Source organism: Juglans regia, chromosome 1, assembly GCF_001411555.2.
Source record: "Juglans regia cultivar Chandler chromosome 1, Walnut 2.0, whole genome shotgun sequence".
NCBI classification, from domain to species: Eukaryota; Viridiplantae; Streptophyta; class Magnoliopsida; order Fagales; family Juglandaceae; genus Juglans; species Juglans regia.
The window spans coordinates 38,406,366-38,424,123 of record NC_049901.1 but is presented as its reverse complement, the minus strand read 5'-3'; the positions used below and the strand labels follow the sequence as shown (position 1 = coordinate 38,424,123).

The 17,758-nt window shown below is 38.2% G+C and overlaps 2 protein-coding genes across 2 annotated transcripts; one reads left to right on the top strand and one right to left on the bottom strand.

The window, feature by feature from the left end:
• The first annotated feature begins 3,061 nt into the window (after window positions 1-3,061).
• Window positions 3,062-6,378, top strand: LOC108986644 (sugar transport protein 14-like). The gene is made up of 5 exons (XM_018959332.2): window positions 3,062-3,152; window positions 3,356-3,544; window positions 4,591-4,913; window positions 5,046-5,675; window positions 5,764-6,378. The coding sequence occupies exons 2-5, from the start codon at window positions 3,403-3,405 to the stop codon at window positions 6,217-6,219; spliced, it is 1,551 nt and encodes a 516-aa protein (XP_018814877.1). The 5' UTR covers window positions 3,062-3,152; window positions 3,356-3,402; the 3' UTR covers window positions 6,220-6,378.
• A 59-nt stretch (window positions 6,379-6,437) lies between these two features.
• LOC108986637 (CRS2-associated factor 1, chloroplastic) lies at window positions 6,438-10,085 on the bottom strand. The gene is made up of 5 exons (XM_018959322.2): window positions 9,051-10,085; window positions 8,579-8,706; window positions 7,826-8,051; window positions 7,599-7,726; window positions 6,438-7,518 (listed from the first exon to the last, which is right to left on the bottom strand). The coding sequence occupies exons 1-5, from the start codon at window positions 9,892-9,894 to the stop codon at window positions 6,556-6,558; spliced, it is 2,289 nt and encodes a 762-aa protein (XP_018814867.1). The 5' UTR covers window positions 9,895-10,085; the 3' UTR covers window positions 6,438-6,555.
• Between the last annotated feature and the right edge of the window lie 7,673 nt (window positions 10,086-17,758).

Here is a 17,758-nt window from a genome sequence, read left to right as displayed (position 1 = left end):
TTTAGCTCTCATCCTTTCCCTCATCCAAGTACCAAACTGAGTCACTTTCTCCTCCTTCCCAAACATCCTCCCTTTCCATGGATGATACAACCACATTTAAAACATAAATGTGGAAGTTTTTCGAATTTCAGAGGAACCCAATAGGTTCTCCCTTTAATGGAGATAGTCCTCCCCCTAGCCAATGGTTTCCCCAACTCTATTTTTATTAAAATTCTCAGATATGAACCCCACCAACTCCCATCATCCTGCGACTCTACCTCCAAAATTCTACCCACAGTCTCACCTAGTTTTTCTCCTCTTGCCTTGTTCATACATACTATAGGTAAGTTGTGATACTGAATCCATAATCTCTCCCTACTGAAATCCATCTGCTGTGGTGGGATGAATCTACCTAGGTGCAATATCACAACATCTGGTTGTCGAATAACCAAGGTCTCCCATCAAGGATCCTCTGTTTATCAGCTTGGTTAGCAAATGTGATTACAAACATATTTAAACCCACCTCTTGAAACTGAGCCTTCCTAGTTCTCCACACTTTAGCCATTGTTGCTTCAATAACCCCCTGACTTATATTTCTTTTGATCCATACCTTTCCCACTAGACTACATTCTCCCTTATTTTTCAACTCCTCCGATATCTCATCATCCAAGTCTACATTTTTTTGCAAGGTCATTCATCATTGCTACCACCCTTTCCTGCTGTAAAAGGGAAAGAAAACTCTACCACCCCTAAAGGTGTAAATTTAAACTGGAAAATCGAAAAATTAGTCCAGACCAGAAAAAACCGGACCAATTGGTCCAGTTTTGAACCGGTCCAGTCCGGAACCGATTCCTATATTATGAAAACCAGTCGAATCTGGTCCGGTTTCGGTTTTGTAGTTTTCGTGACCGGACCGGTTGGAAAAAAATATATATATAAATTAATTTTATATATTATACAAAATATTTATATATATATATATAAGTTTTATATATAATATATAATTATATATTAAATTTATATATATATCATATATGAAATAATTTCATATTATAATTTATAAATTATTACGTAAAATGTTAATCTTAAATATGAACATTTGTAATTTGTTTGATCATATGTTATTAATATAATTATATATAAAATAATGTTATTGTAATTTATAAAATAAAAGTTTAATTTTAAAGATGAAAATTTAATTGATCATATGCTTTAAACATAATATATATTAAATTATTAATAATATTTTATCATAAGAAGTAACACTTTATTATATATTTTTTACATTTTAAAAAAATCGAAAAATCGGACCGGGCCAGACCGGAAACCGATAAAACCGGAGGTACGGTTTAGGAGGGTAAGCAAGGCGTAATCGGTTTTGAAAAATACAAAACCGATATATACCGATTCGGTCCTAGATTTTGTCCAAAACCGGACCAGACCGGACCGGTTACACCCCTAACCACCCCCTTCCTGATACCACTCTGTAACGTAAGGAAGAAAAACAGACCCCAAGCCCTTCTACCACCACGGTTCACTAGATTATTCTACAGAAGCAGACTTGAAAATGTCACCACCACCTTTCTGCCACCACTCAGCTACGTAAACCATACTAAACCGACCCTTCCACCACCTTACTACTACCACTCAATATCGTTACACACACACCCCGTACCCCTCTGCCACTTTCTAATTCTGTTAGAATATTCGTGGATCCCACTTCATCTCACACTCCTCCTTGGGAGAAAAAGATAGAGAGAAGAATTTTTTCTAGATTGTCTCATTGGATAAGCTAATTGATTTTCAAAGAGAAATTATAGGTTCAAAATTATATACCGGTCAAAACTTCTGAAGCCTAATATTTGCAATGAGTACGCAAAAATTATATAGAGTTTTTGATATTTTATAGATTGATTTCTCATTATTTATTTCTTTGGCTTTCCCACGGCCACTTAGGTATTCTATAAATTTATTATTAATCTTATTATAGCTATTGACTCTTCATTATTTACTTTTTTTTTTAGGCTTTTCTCGCGTCTTAACTAACTATTATACGATGAACTCCTTTGTAATATTACTAGTTACTTTTGATGTTTATTGAGAAATTTTCGTTCTTCGAGATTATAATTAGAATATTGAGATATTGAAATAAGATCATTGTTGTTAGAGCACTCTCATTAGATTAGTTAAAGTTAAAGTATATTTTTGATGAATGCAAGATGAATTTAATATTTAGCTATTACATTCACATAAATTTCTATATTGGAATAGCCATTTTTTTATTATATGATAATAAAATAATATAAGATAAATTTAACTTTGACTATTCACATCAAATCTCCAAATTGAATTATCCATTTATTCATTATATAGTAATGAGTAATTAATAATTTTGAAAATTTTTTAATTTTTTTAATTATGAATTTATTTATTTTATCATATTTTACTATTCATAATATTATATATTAATTAGTAATTATATTCTAATTATATTTTTTCAATTGTCATTTAAAATGGAAAGAGAAATAATTGATATTAAAAGGAGAGAGAAAGAAATAATATAAAAAGGATTTGATCAATGAATAGTGTGTTCCAAATTTAAAAATTAGTTTAGATATTACTGTAGCTATATTCCTAATGGAATATATCTAATTCAATGTGAGTAATTTACTGACCTAATAGTTAAATTCTCATTGAATTTAACTTTTAGCTAATCCAATGAAAATGCTCTTATTTCGTAGCATTTCCCAGAAAGATTCAGTCAAATTACTGTTATTCTCCTCCATCTTCATCCGAACTGTGATTTGTTTGCATGGTTAAAATAGCCCTTCCCTTCCGCTGCCCTGAATTATCTTTCTTATTCACCAACAGGAACCCAAACTCATGCGTTGGTTTTCATTATTTTCTAATTTCTATCATATAAAGACGAAAAAGAAACGAGAGAAAAGAGGAACAGCAAAACTGAGCTAATGGTCCCATAATTAGCACCCAGAAAGAGAGAGAGAGGACTCGATCGGATCAGGAAACAGCTAACATATGGCTAAATATAAATATCCTTTTAGCTGGGCTTAAATCTCTGTGACCAATATAAATAGCTCTGAATATTGAATGACAGCAAACTGCAAATACATGTTGAGTAGTCGTGTTCTTTCTACACACCAGAACTAACCCTGGTAATGTTACCTGCAAGATTCCTTGAAAACAACTTCAATAGGATTATGCTAAACTGATCGTCACTTATCTATGCATGTCATTGTTGTCTCGTTGTTTCTACTTCTTTTGTTTTTATTTATTGAGCTTTGTTTCTTTCGCATGACGTTATTGGGGTTGACTCTGGCTCCTCCTATAGATTCTGAACTTTTCGACCATTTAACAGATTCACAGGGAGAGGCACAGAGAGAGATCAGAGGAGCAGATTGAGATATGGCAGGTGGAGCATTTGCAGATGCAGACACTCTTAAGAGGGCCCATCTGTATGAGTACAAGATTACTGGGTATTTCATATTTGCATGCATTGTTGCAGCTCTTGGAGGGTCTCTCTTTGGGTATGATCTCGGTGTCTCAGGTGAGTTTTCCATGGATTTTAACGATCGATGTTGATGTTTTCTGCCTGTTATTTTACCAGGAAAATTTCCGTTCATGAATAGCAGTAAATTCTGTGAATTGGGTTATACGATCAACGTTTTGATATATACAAACACGGTGTCCTTTGGGGGGTTTCCGCCCGTAAATATCAGCACATTCTATTACCTGGGTTATAGGATTGATATTTTCATTTTTTAACATGATGCCTACCTTTTCTTTGTATCGTCGTCGTCGTCGTCGTCAATGTGGAGGTTCTTTTGAGATTTCCACAGGATATTAGAGATTTGGGGAAATAGAGAAGATTTCTATGATATGGGGACAGATTTAGGCACATTTTGGTGTTCAGAAAGACAGGACAACATGGGAAAATAATTGGAAGTCGAAACACGAAGAGAGAATTAGTTCTAATCTTATGGAATCCATGATCCAGAAAAGTAGTTTTGGGTTAGCAGGTTCATGCATATGCAACACCTCCAAAATAGGTTTATTGCATTTGGGTCCATGATGTGCAGCTCACCTACCATGGAACATTTCTCTTTTATGATTTTTATTTTCCTAATCAAAATAAACAGAATCCCTAAAAGAGTGTTTATTTTCTATGATTTTCCCAGCTATTGTGTTGTAAGCCAACTTAGGGTTCATGTCAGGGGAGTTGGTTTAACCCGGATCGTGTATGTGTTTGCTTTACATATTCCTATTTACAAAAATTTGAAGATTAAAAAAACCTTCATCTTTCAATTTACAACTTGAGAGAGTAAAAATAATGAAAAAGTAATGATAGAATATTAAATAGTAGTGAATAGTAGTGAAAAATAAGTGAAAATAATAATAAAATAATTAATAATAGTGAGGTATTCTCAGAATAGTAACGAATACTTGAGAATACTTCACTACCCAAACTAGGCAGAAAAAAAAAAATAAAAAAAAATCTTTGTGAGCTTCTTCTGTGAACAAAGAGACCACCTTTATTATGTTCATATTCTTCGAAAATCACATTAAGAATTTAACTTTTTATGCTGATTTCAGGTGGAGTGACTTCCATGGATGATTTTTTGAAGGAATTCTTCCCAGAAGTGTATAGAAGAAAGCAACAACATCTCAATGAAACTGATTACTGTAAATATGACAACCAGGTCCTCACACTCTTTACATCCTCCCTATACTTTGCGGGCCTCATCTCCACTTTTGGAGCGTCCTACGTGTCCAGAAAATATGGCAGAAGAGGCAGCATCCTTGTTGGAGCAACGAGCTTCTTTCTAGGAGCAGTTCTCAATGCAGCTGCAGTGAACATTGCAATGCTGATCATTGGGCGAATCTTCCTCGGTGTTGGCATTGGATTTGGAAATCAAGTAAGCCTGCTAATCAACAAACAAGAATAGAACAATATATATATAAATATATATAAGATTTGCATAAACTCCTCATGCACTTACTGCTCTACTCCTCATGCACTTACTGCTCTTGTTGTTCTAATGTTGCAGGCAGTTCCCTTGTACCTTTCAGAGATGGCTCCTGCAAAGATCCGAGGGGCGGTTAACCAACTCTTTCAATTGACCACTTGCCTAGGGATTGTGGTAGCAAACTTCATAAACTATGGTACTGAACAACTCCATCCTTGGGGTTGGAGATTATCTCTTGGTTTGGCCACTGTCCCAGCAACTCTAATGTTTATAGGGGGCGTTTTCCTTCCTGAGACCCCTAATAGTCTTGTAGAACAAGGCAAACTAGAAGAAGGAAGAAGGGTATTGGAGAAAGTGAGAGGTACAACAAATGTAGATGCGGAGTTTGCCGATCTTGTTGATGCAAGCAATGCAGCAAGAGCTGTAAAACATCCATTCAGGAATCTTCTCCAAAGGAGGAATCGTCCCCAGTTGGTAATAGGGGCTTTGGGGATCCCAGCGTTCCAGCAGCTCACAGGAATGAACTCTATCCTTTTTTATGCTCCAGTCATATTCCAAAGCTTGGGTTTTGGCTCAGAGGCATCTCTATATTCAGCCATTTTCACCAGTGGAGCGCTTGTTGTTGGTGCACTGATATCAATGTCATTAGTGGATAAATTTGGCAGAAGAGCTTTCTTTTTGGAAGCTGGTTCTGAAATGATATTTTGCATGGTAATTACATTTTTAATCTCTAGTTCTTGAACTTATTTCCGAAGAAACTTTATTGGATTGAATACTTACCAGCTCTGTCAATCTGTAGGCGGCTGTTGCCATAACTCTGGCGCTGAAGTTTGGGCAAGGAGAAACCCTCACTAAAGGAATTGGCATATTTCTTGTGATTGTGATATGCTTGTTTGTCTTGGCTTATGGAAGATCTTGGGGCCCTCTGGGTTGGCTAGTACCAAGCGAGATCTTCCCACTCGAGACAAGGTCGGCTGGTCAGAGTGTTGTGGTCTGTGTCAACCTCCTCTTCACAGCATTGATAGCACAGTGTTTCCTGGTGTCACTGTGCCATCTGCAATATGGAATTTTCTTGCTGTTCGGAGGATTAATCATCATCATGAGCTGCTTCATCTTCTTCCTTTTGCCAGAAACAAAGCAAGTGCCAATTGAGGAGGTGTATCTGCTCTGGCAAAATCATTGGTTCTGGAAAAACATAGTAAGAGAAACAGACCAAGCTGGTGACTCCGATGGGAAATCAACATTGCAAGTATAGAGTCCCCAGTAAATAAATCTCATGATTTAATAATTTAATAATTGCAATTGTTTCTCGCATTCATATTGTACTGAATACTAGTGAAGTTTCAATCGTTAGATTTTTGTTTTTTTTGGATAAGTGGTTTCAGTCGTCAGATTAACAACAGGATTTGTGCAACATGTTGGAAATGCAAAAACAGATCCATAATAGTAATGAAAATTAAGATAACGTAGGAATGCAAGAGAAAGAGAATGCCTCGTACTAAATTTTATTTATCTTGAAGAAAAATAAAATTTAAATACACCAATAAAGTTTTGCGAAGGACAGCAACAATGCCATAAAGTTTAATGTGAATCAGGCTAATAGTTTAGCAAGTTCATCCACTCTCAAGCTTCCTTGCGGTACTACATCTTGATAAAGGCCATCGAAATCTCTCCCTCTCGTAATATTAGAACTCTTCTTCTCACTTCCTTCTGGGGAAACTATTGTGCCATCCATTACTTTCAAATTTCTGGTTTCTTGCACCTCCACCTTTTGAAACACTAACTTTCTAGGTCGATGCCTAAAAACAGGACCAGGTGCGGCAGTCTGGGCAAGGGCAACTGCCCTTTGATAAACAACGTCATCATCCAAAGAGGAACCATCTAAAATAACTGCACTCCCATTGTCAACAGCTTGTTTCCATAGTTGAAGAATTCCCTCTGTGCAAGGTGCACTCAACCTTGCCGGCTCGTTGGGATGTTGAGCCACTACGGAAACATGTAGCAGCTTGTCATGAGTTACAAAACCCACCATGCCAGCTTCCACCCTACTTCCAGCATTTCCAGCAGTTCCCGCTTTGATGTTGGATCCTACTGTTATCTGCAGTCCTTCGTGAGTGCAACTTTTATTATCCCATGTGGCATCACTTTCAGAGTTGGTGCTCATAGGTTTATCAACACAGCCAGTAGAATCCGATATGGTTGCACTTTTGAAGTTATTCTTCCTAGATTCAGGCCCATCATCAGAACACCCTGTGACATCTGCTTCGGTTTCAATTCTATATGTCATCCCCATGTTTGAATCTGCATCAGTAGCTACAGATGGATTAACATTTTCTGTTGGGGATGGATCCTTATCTCCCTCTGCACCCCCATACACACAACTTGCAAGGTGCATGCTAGTACCAAGTGTTTTGAGACTTGGATCATCAACATTGGACGTGTTGGCTTCCTCATTATCATTACCTAGTTTTGGGAGGGTAGATTTCCAATTCCAGCCTCTCCACATAAGTATGTGCTCATATGCAAAGGAGATAAGCACACATGGTACAAGATCCTGCAGTTAAAAAAGAAATGAGGGAACAGTTTCATTTCTTCTACACATGGGAAAACATGACTAACCAAAGTTTACCAGACCTTGAGTTTGGCACCTATTCTTCGGTAGTCGCTCCCATTTATCCCCTGACAATCTATTCGGACCAGTTCACACTCTTCAAATGCCTCTCTGACATTTTTTACTAGGTCACAGTACACGCCATTTTTTGCTGTGTGACATACAAACCATGGAAAAATCTCAATTTACTTGGGAGCAATTTGAATATTTATAGTCAATCTATACATAAACTCAACAAAAGGAGTGTTACCTAGCTTGCATATTGGTATAAGTTTCTGCCCCTTGTTGCGCATCTCAGTTGCTTCTTCATGTGTTAGACCCTCTGGAACCTGCCGAATCAGCCTTGGGTATACCGGGGGAACAGGTTTCCAAAGCATGAGAGGAAATCGGGGACGAGTTCTATAGTTGTAGTTTCTTCCTCGGAAGAGGAATAGCACCCCACCTTTACGATAAATAATTTTCCCACCAGTTCTCTCCTGTCATATCATATACCCTTGGGAATATTAATTTGAAGAAAAAACAATACGATAATGTCAAATGGCCCCAAATAATGCATGATGACAACATCACCCAAACGCACATTGTAACGGTTTATGACATAAGCAGACTATTTCGACTATTCAAGAATTAGTTTTTTTTTTTTTTTTTTTTAAGTAAACTATTCAAGAACTAGTTATCCTACATTACACGTGCAAAAAGGAAGATTAAGGCCCCATTTGGATGGTGAAAGTGTTTTATCTCATCTCATCTCATCATTACAATTTTTTTAAATTTCCATACAAAATATAATACACAATTCAAACTTTTTCAAATCTCAAAATAATAATAATATTAAAAAATAATATTTTAATAATATTTTATTCAATTTCCAACTTTCATCTCATCTCAATTCACTATCCAAACCGCACCTAAGTCATTAACAGCACAGCTGACTTAATCAGCACAGGCATGCTTAGCCGCATAGGGCAATAGAGGCATGGAGTAGCAGTAGCAAGAAACCGACCTCTAGTTGCTGGTGCACGTTGTCCATGTCCACTGTACACACGCCCTTGCATTTTATCTTGCACACTCGCCGCCTCTTCCAGAGAGCATGGATGTTATCCAACATGTTATGTGTCAAACCATCTCTTCCTGACAAACGAACAAATAATCGTAAAGAGAACACAGTGTCAGTGTGCAAGAGATTTGCAACATTTTTCTTAGAAAAAAAACCCTCTTCTACTACACTAATCCAGTTAAAAGCATTCATCTCAATTTTTTCAAGTTATTCAATCTCCGTGGAGAGGACAAAAAAGAAACACCAAAACTAACAAAACAACGCTAAAAAACTTAGTAACTTACATTCGAGATAAGATAAAAAGAGAATCAATAAATTCAAGTAAATCAACATTGAATTGCACCAGAAGTGGAAAAAGAAAATCCTCAGAAAAAGGAGAAAACATAAGAATAAAAACCAACAAAGTTCCATGCATTACCCATATTCAATTGACGCTTCGTTTTAATGCATGCTTTGACCAAGTCCGCAATCTCCTCCTTCGTCAACGGCTCACCCAATATCTCCTCCCTCGACCTCGCGGGTCGCGGGCCCGACCCAGCCAAGAACGGGCCGGGAGACTGAACCGGTTTGACACCCTTCTTATTCGGCGGCGGCAACTGGAAGGAATCGAACTCCTTGAGCTGCTTTTTGCTCGGCGGCAACGGGGCCCGCCCAGTCCACGGTCGGGGCATTGTTGTCGGCCCAAACGGTACGAAAGGCGGCTCGCGCAGCCTCAACGGCTTCGCTTTTGGGGTCTCCGTGTAACTGTACTTGAATTCAAACGGAGCTCCATCGATAACGTAGGAAACCCCATCGGGACCAATGGTGATATTGGCGTCCCGAGCTTCCGGTCTTGGTTGTGACTGTGGTTGGGAAAAGTTGGGGATTTTAATCGTTTTCTGGGTTCGGCGAAAGGCGGGATGAACATTTTTGGGGTCAGGGTTGGGGTTTTTGGAGTACTTAGATCTCTTGCCCGGAATTGAAGGGGCGGAAGGAAAGGAGGGTGTGCCTACGGACTTGAACGTTTCGGTGGTGGTGATAGTGTCAGTTTCATGACTGTCGGCGATTCGGGTGGCGGACTCGAAGCGGCGCTCGCGGCGGATATCGTCTTCAATTTCCTTCTGGGCACGCCTGCGTTCTTCGAATTTCTGGGCGTTGGCGTTGTTCCAGCGGGAGAACCGGACCTCCGTGGACGGGCGGTGCTGTGAAGGGTTCGAATTGGGGTTCAGAGGTAGTGGAGGCGGCGTGAAGATTGGGCAGGGGATAGGCCATTTAAGCGCCATTGAGGAATTGAGTTTAAGAAGTAGAAAAGGGGCACAAAAGAAACATTAATGGTGTCTCTGAGAATGGTGTTTGGGGGGTGGAGGTGACTAGAAAAACGATTTCGAAGGAGGTTGGGTTTGAGACTTTGAGGTTTTTGCCGCTATCTCATGCTCCAGGAGGAAGAATCAACGTCCCTACTTCAGAAATTAACGCTATTTTTAGGACCTTTTGTTTTAGTGGCTTTAAAGTAATGCCATAACAATAGGTTTCAACATTACTTTTAGGCCATGTTTAATTTCACTTTTTACGCATTTTATAATAAAAATATTTCAGAATCTTAAATAATTAAATCCTGTAAATTTATAAATTTAATTTATAAAATCATTACATTTTTATTCTTTTTACATTTAAGAGATTTTTTTTTTTCCAATCATCTTCATGTCAATTTATAAATATAATGTTTTAGGATTTTGAATTTAGGAATTAACTTTGACCTAATTGTGTACATTTCATGTATGAACCATAATTTTGTAGAATTAAAACTATTTGTAATCGTCAATCTGAATCAAATAATTTAATGTTGAATAGAGATAATTTAATCAAATATTTTCCTTGACCTCTTTTCTTTTTCTATAGAAAAATGCATTTTTCTTTTGTTAAAATGTAAGTATTATGTTTGTGTACGTGTATGATTATTTTAAGTATTTTCTGGATTTTAAATATTTTGTTTTGTAAATATTGTTTCAGCGGCTTCGTTTGAAAGTTAAACTCATCATTATAATTTTTTTAAATTTCAACACAAAATATAATAAATAATTTAATTTTTTTAAATCTTAAAATAATAATAATAATAAATAATAATATTTTAATAATATTTTATCATCTCAACTCAACTAAACTCAACTCAATTCAATTAAACATTCAAATGCACCTGGAGCAATAGACAGACAGTCAATCAGCTCATCTTTAGTAAAACTTCCAATGTTTATTGGTTTATATTTTCAAAGAAAACACTATGCACTTCCCTCACGTAGGAAACATTTCCTTTTATCTCCTGCTAATAAGGGTTCAAACAATTCCCCATTCAATAAACCCTTTGTTCTAAATCTCCTGGTGGGTAATTATACTTGTACCTCTGATTCTGAAGAAGAAGCTGGGAATGTGAGAATGAAACATAAGAAACAGAAAAAAAAACAAGACAAATCTAGCTTTAGATTTGGAGTGTAAATCGATCCAGTACGGTCTGGTGGTGATGAATTGAAACTTATTTTTTCGGATCAGACTGGACTGAATACCTATAGGGACAGGACTGGATTGGTAGTTATCGGTCTAGTCCGTTCATTTTGGCCTAATTATTTTATTATTTTATTTCATCTTTTGTAAATAAATTAATAAAAAAATTATTTAAACTATTAAAATTTAAATTAAGTGAATTATTGATGTATATTATGTAACTAACTTATTAAAAAAATATTTAACTATAATTATATTAATGATGTTGATAGTTACTACTTACTAATTTACACTTTATTCTTTAGTATGCATAATTATTAATAATGTCATATATTTTATATATGGTTAATGAATATTAAATAATTTCATTGTACATAGATTATTCATGATTGATTGCAACTTAGATATTTAAAAAAAATACTTAATTATACTTTAATTAAGTATAAATAGTAGAATATGTATGAATGTATGATGTATTAACTATTTACATGTAATGACAAAAATTGTCATATGATTTATGATTTATTATTAATTGATAGTATATATTATTTTATATTTTATATGATCAATGATAATAAATTAGATGGAAATTATATCATTAACTTATATAATTACTATATAAAAATAATACATTAAATTATTAAAAATATTTTAAATATATATATAGTTCGAACTGGTCCGGTCCAATCCGATCCGATCCAAAATTTATAGACCTCAGGACCGGACCACATTTCTTTGGTCCACAATTTTGTGGGACCAAAACTGACCAGCATAGTTTTCTGTTCAGTCGATTTTTCTGGTCCGGATCGAAAATTGTATGCCCGTACTTTAGATTATGGCAACCTCTCACAAGGAAGTCAATTTTGGAAAAGGTTACTCCAAAGTATGCACAAATTTGACATTGAGTGAAGATCAAAGATTCAAAATCTAGTTGGTATCTTTCCAGTTGTATCGCTACCTGTGTTTTTGACAAGAGAAGTATTACAACTATAAAAAGATTCTATAAAAATAATTTCATAAACTAATATGACTTCATATGCTATATTAGATCTATTTTATAATAAAAATAATTTTACAATCTAATATACTCGTTAAAATATTTGTCTATTTACTTTTTATGGGACGTGGGATCTATTTGAAGCTAAAATAATTTTTTTTTTTATTTACAAAAGGCTTGGGTAACTTCCATGATAAGGTCATCACCATTTTCTAACAATATATCTCCGTACAACAATGTCAAACAAACTATGAAATTGCAAGTAGGGTTGTACATCGATGGATCGGCGTCGGTTTTAGTGCCAAACCGAGACTCCACTGACGTTTGCCATGAGTCTATTGAACCGGCCGAAACTGATCGATTGGGGAGAGAGAATTGATCATATTGGTCTCGACGTGCGTCGATGCAGTCTTCAGTCTACCGTCTTTGTCTTTTGTGAAGGAGGAGGAGCTAAGGAAGAAGAAGACGCGAGGAAGAAGAAGAATGAGGGTTATTAATCCATTTAAAAAGGGCACCGTTTGGCTTAAAAGTCAAACGACGCCGTTCTATTATTTTTTTTTTAACTTCCAGGTCCTAAAACGACGTCATTACACTCAAATGAGTGAAACAACACCATTTTATATACATATATTTAAAGAAAATAGATCGGATTGGCCGGTTCAATGGTTTCCCAGTGGTTCAAATTGACGTAGAACCGTCGATATCAATTTTCCCTCAAATCCTTTCACCTGTCGACCAATCCTTGTCGGTTCCGCCCTCCGGCGGCCCGTTTGATCGGTTCTCGGGCAATTCCCACGGTTCCTGTACACCCCTAACTAAAAACCAAAGGATAAGATGACAAAGCTAGATGGAAAAATATTAGTTTGGAAGATAAAATCACTTCAATTCACTTCAAACCAATCATTAATGAAATTCATTATTTTTTAAACTTCTCATAAAAAGTTAAAACTCATTTCAACCCACTTCATATATTCAAACACATATCTCAACTTATTTATATTCAAATACATTTTAATGAGATCAACAAAATATTTTTATATTTACATATTAACTCAGATCATCTGAAATCAACTCAATATCCAAACATAGCCTAAATTTACATTCGCAAGTATTTCCATTTGCATATTGAAGAGTGGAAAATGATAGTATGACCACTAAATATGACCACTAAATATGCCCACCAAATATGCACCAACTCATATACTATTTATTTATTTATGCTTTTAATGGTTAAGAAAGTGATTATTAGTAAAAAAAAATTTTCCTAATGGTTAAGGATGTTTAAAAAATAATTCAAGAAAAAAAAGTTCATTTATACTAGTGTGCAAATTTGGTAGACACATTTAATACTCACCCTTAACATTGTTCATTGAGGAGGTGGCACAGGCAGCCAATATCCATATCCTAGATGAAATACACTCCATATTTCTTGACAATCATTGTGTCTTATCCTTACATGGTAGGGATCTAAAACTGAACTATTTGAACAATGAGTATCAGTTAAGTGATAATATAGACGAATGTGGTCTTCTGTACCCACCTTGTAAGGGGATTTTCCCCACAAGGCCCAAAAGGCCCTATCAAGCCTAGCCTGGAGCAAAAAGCCATTAACCCGGTCCACTAGGAGGCTCCTCTATATATGACCTATAGGAGGGATAGTGTTGCAGGAGATGAGACTCTTCGATCTGAAGACCTCTCGAGTAGTGTCCAGTCCTCAAGTATCCGCCCGCACATTAGGCGTGATATATGAGGAACCAATGATCTAGTGACAGAGAAAACATGAACGGACCAGAAGGAAGGCAGGCTGAGAGGAGGATGTTGGAGAACCACGTCGCATTAATGGTTCTGCCACCTGTACAACACGCCACATTAATGATGCCATCACAGAGCCACGCCGTATTTAAAGACTCTAACAAAAGGAATAGTACGGGGAACAAGAACTTCATGAAAGAAGGCACGATCTGCTCCTCAGACCTGTAGTATAAATAGTAGATCCCAGGTACGAGAATACTCTCTCTGATCCCTAGATTCACTTACTTATTTGCTACTTTCAAAGAATATTTACTATATTTGGCATCGGAGGTTACTTGGCCCCAAGGCCGCCCTCTCAAAGCCATAGTCTTTTCTACGTTGTGCAGGCCCGTATTCAAAGACGTGAGTTGTCAGAGCTTGGTTCAAAAGTGTGCAGGTTGAAAATTATGGAGGAGTGAGTGACGAAACTAACTGGCGAAGTAAAAACACTCCGTAAAGAGAATGAGGAACTAAAAAAACCTCAAAGGGAGCAAGACAGTGGGGCAAGATCCAGCGATACTGAGCACATAGGATCGCATGCAGGACTTAACAAGGTTGAGGAGCAGAAAAAACATGCAGGATGAGCTCCGTAGCTTCAAAAGGAAATACGAGGAAATAGCAAGGAAAGTGGGTACGTCATCAATGGTAGACAAGTTGCTCACGAGCACGGGTCTACCCTATACCGAGGAAGTAATGGCCGTTCCTTTGCCACCAAAGTTTAGAATCCTTGTTATGGAGATGTATGATAGAGGAAGGGACCCCCTTGAGCACTTGTAAACCTTTAGGGCTCACATGACATTGCATGGCTTCCTTGAGAAAATATCTTGCATGGCATTTCCACTGACCCTGAAGGGGTCGGGACGTGTATGGTTCAGGTCATTGGCACCTGGATGGGTGGACAGCTTCAGCGAGTTGGCCAGGCTATTCCTAACACCCAGTTCATGTCTAGTCGAAGGAGGTGGCGTCCGGCAGCGTACCTCCTCACTATTAAGCAAACAGAGGATGATAGTCTGAAGACCTACTTAGCTCGGTTCAATAAAGAGTGCATGACCACCGACGACCAATACGAGAAGATAACCTTGGTGGCGCTCCTGGGAGGGGCCTGGCCACGCTCCTAGTTTATGGCAGAGCTAGCCAAACGGCCTCCCGTGACATTGTGAGAATTCATAGACTAGGCCGACAACTTCATCAAAGTGGAAGACACTTTCCGGGCATTGGCGGAGCCACGAAAGAAGGAAGTGGACCGTGTAGAGAGGAAGGAGAAGGCCCCAACCAAGGCCCAGCCCTATGAGAAAGGGGAGAAGGGCTCCCAGGAGAAGTAGTGAGAAGAAGTCCCGGCAAAAGGATCTGGACCATGGTACGACCGGCCCATGTTCCGTACCATTGGTCCACCTCACACAATATCAAAGACTGTTCTCCCCGGGAGGAAGGAAGGAATACGCTGAACAGCAGAAACACCACCACTCCCTGACCAGAAGATAGGAGCAAGAGAGAAGGGGAAGATCGAGAGAAAGGAGTCGGGATCGAGGCAACCGGAACAGACGGGCCAATAGCCCTCAACTATAGCTAGCGATATGGGAACCACCGCCAGGTTGCACCCATTCGACACCAAGGTAGCAAGCCCCCTTGGAGAAATTCGAACCATAGCTGGAGGGTTCGAATAGGAAAGCACATGCCAGACAGACCCGATACTACAAGGTATACTTGACTGAGTATCATCCCGCCTTCAACGAAGGGGTGGCCTTACTCAGAAAATCGCATTTAAGGAGGCTGATGAAGAATGGGTCCTGTACCCTTATGAAGACACCCTAGTGGTCACAATGCTTGTCACAAACTTCACCAGCCTCAAGATCCTTATTGATAACAAGAGTTCCACAGACATCCTTTCTGGGGAGCTTTTGCCAAGATGGGTACTAAGGCCTTCTGGCTGATGCCCACCCTCATGCCCTTAAAAGACTTCTCTGGAAGCATTGTCCAACTGGTGGGAACCAACACGCTATCCATCCTTATGGGGAGTAGCCCCTGCACAACCCCTGTTATGGTCGACTTCCTAGTGGTGAAACTCCATCGGCATCAAATGCCATCATCGGGGGGCCCACTCTCAATAGCTTAAGGGTTGTCACATTGACATACTACCTCAAAATGGAGTTCCCAACTCCCTATGGAGTGGGGGAAGTCTGAGTAGAGCAGGAATCAGCAAGAGAATACAACGTCTAGGAGTTAAAGTAGAAGGATGGGGGCCCGCCTCGGACTGCACTAACATAATAGAATAGGCCGGGCACCACCGAAGAAACTACGGCAGGCCTCTATCTACAACTTGCCCTGCCAGTTTTGATGGAGGAAGGGATGGTGCAAAGCTTTGAAGAGAAAGATGAATGAAGACATCCCAAACCGGGATTCTGTGTCTTTTAATTTTGTAACACCTCTTTGTCTAGGTTGTACTTTCCTTTTTATTTAATAAAAACGTGACTTCTCAGGATAACGCAAAATATCTGCTCCACGCTTTCATATTACTAGTAAGGCGCCATTAATAAAAAGTGTGGCTAACGAAATCTACGACAACAAGATCATCAATAGATTACCTCCCCACGGGGTACCATAGGGAAAGACATGCCTAAGAATTGCCTTATCCCTCCAGCGGTGGAGTGCGGATCAGCCTTTGGCAACCCAAAGATGAAAATTTACCTTCCTTGCGGACTCTAATAAGCAGGTGTGGGTCCAGTCTCAAACTGCCTGAAATCACCTCCCCGCAGGACATTATAGGGAAAGGTCGGCCCAAGGGTTGTCTTATCCCTCCATTAGAGGAGAGCAGGACTGGCCTCACGGCCCTTTCGAATAAATTATCCTGACCTCTGTTATAACGAAGAGTGGGATTAGCACCAGTCTGACCCAACAATTACATGGCGAAGAGCGGTTAGCCAACTCGTTATCCGAACTTACCTCCTCTCAGGATATCATAGGGAAAAGTAGGCCTTAAGGTTTCCTTGCTACTCCTGCGATGGAGTGCAAGTTATGGGTGTCAAATCATGTTGACAGATTGTGTTCGTGTTGTGTTAAGACATATATATTATACTATATGGGTCAACCTTAACCTGACTCGTTAAGCTTATTATGTCAAAATCTCAAACCCTAACATGACTCATTAACATAAAGGGTTGTATCGTGTCAACCCGTTTTGATTCATTTATGTAAATGGGTTGAACAGACCCAAAATTAACCTATTTAACCTAGTTAAGTTTAACATAATTTTATATAAATGTTAAAATTTTAATATTTATAAAAAATATAAAATTAATTACAAGTTCGAAATTACAATCCAAACAATAAAAATATCGAAATTAAAATCCCAACAGTTTTATTTTTAGGTATAAGGGTATAATTGTAACTTTAACTTTCTTAACGTGTCATAACGGGTCAAAACGAATTGACTTGTTATCAACCCGTTAAGCAATCGTATCTTAACGGGTCAACCCGTTTTGACCCGAACCCGTTAAGGCTAAACCCTAAGCGGCTTTTATCGTGTCGTGTTCATGTTGGATTAACGAGTTGTGTCACATATTGCCACCTCGGATGCAGGTTAGTCCTTAGCTACCTGAAATCAGAAACTATACCTTCCTTTTAAATGTCGACAGGAGGGAGCAAGTATAGTGACAAATTGCTCGAAAAACTTATATATTTGCCGGATATAAGGGGAAAGGTAGACCTAAAAGGTTACTTTGTCTCCCCCGAGGAGGAGAGTGGGTTTGGCTCTTGCGGCAACTCGAAAACTTACATTGACCTCCACTACGAGTGAAGAGTGGGTCTAGCACCAGCTTGACCCAAAATGTTACCTTTTCCTATGATTTCAATGAGCGAGAGAGGGT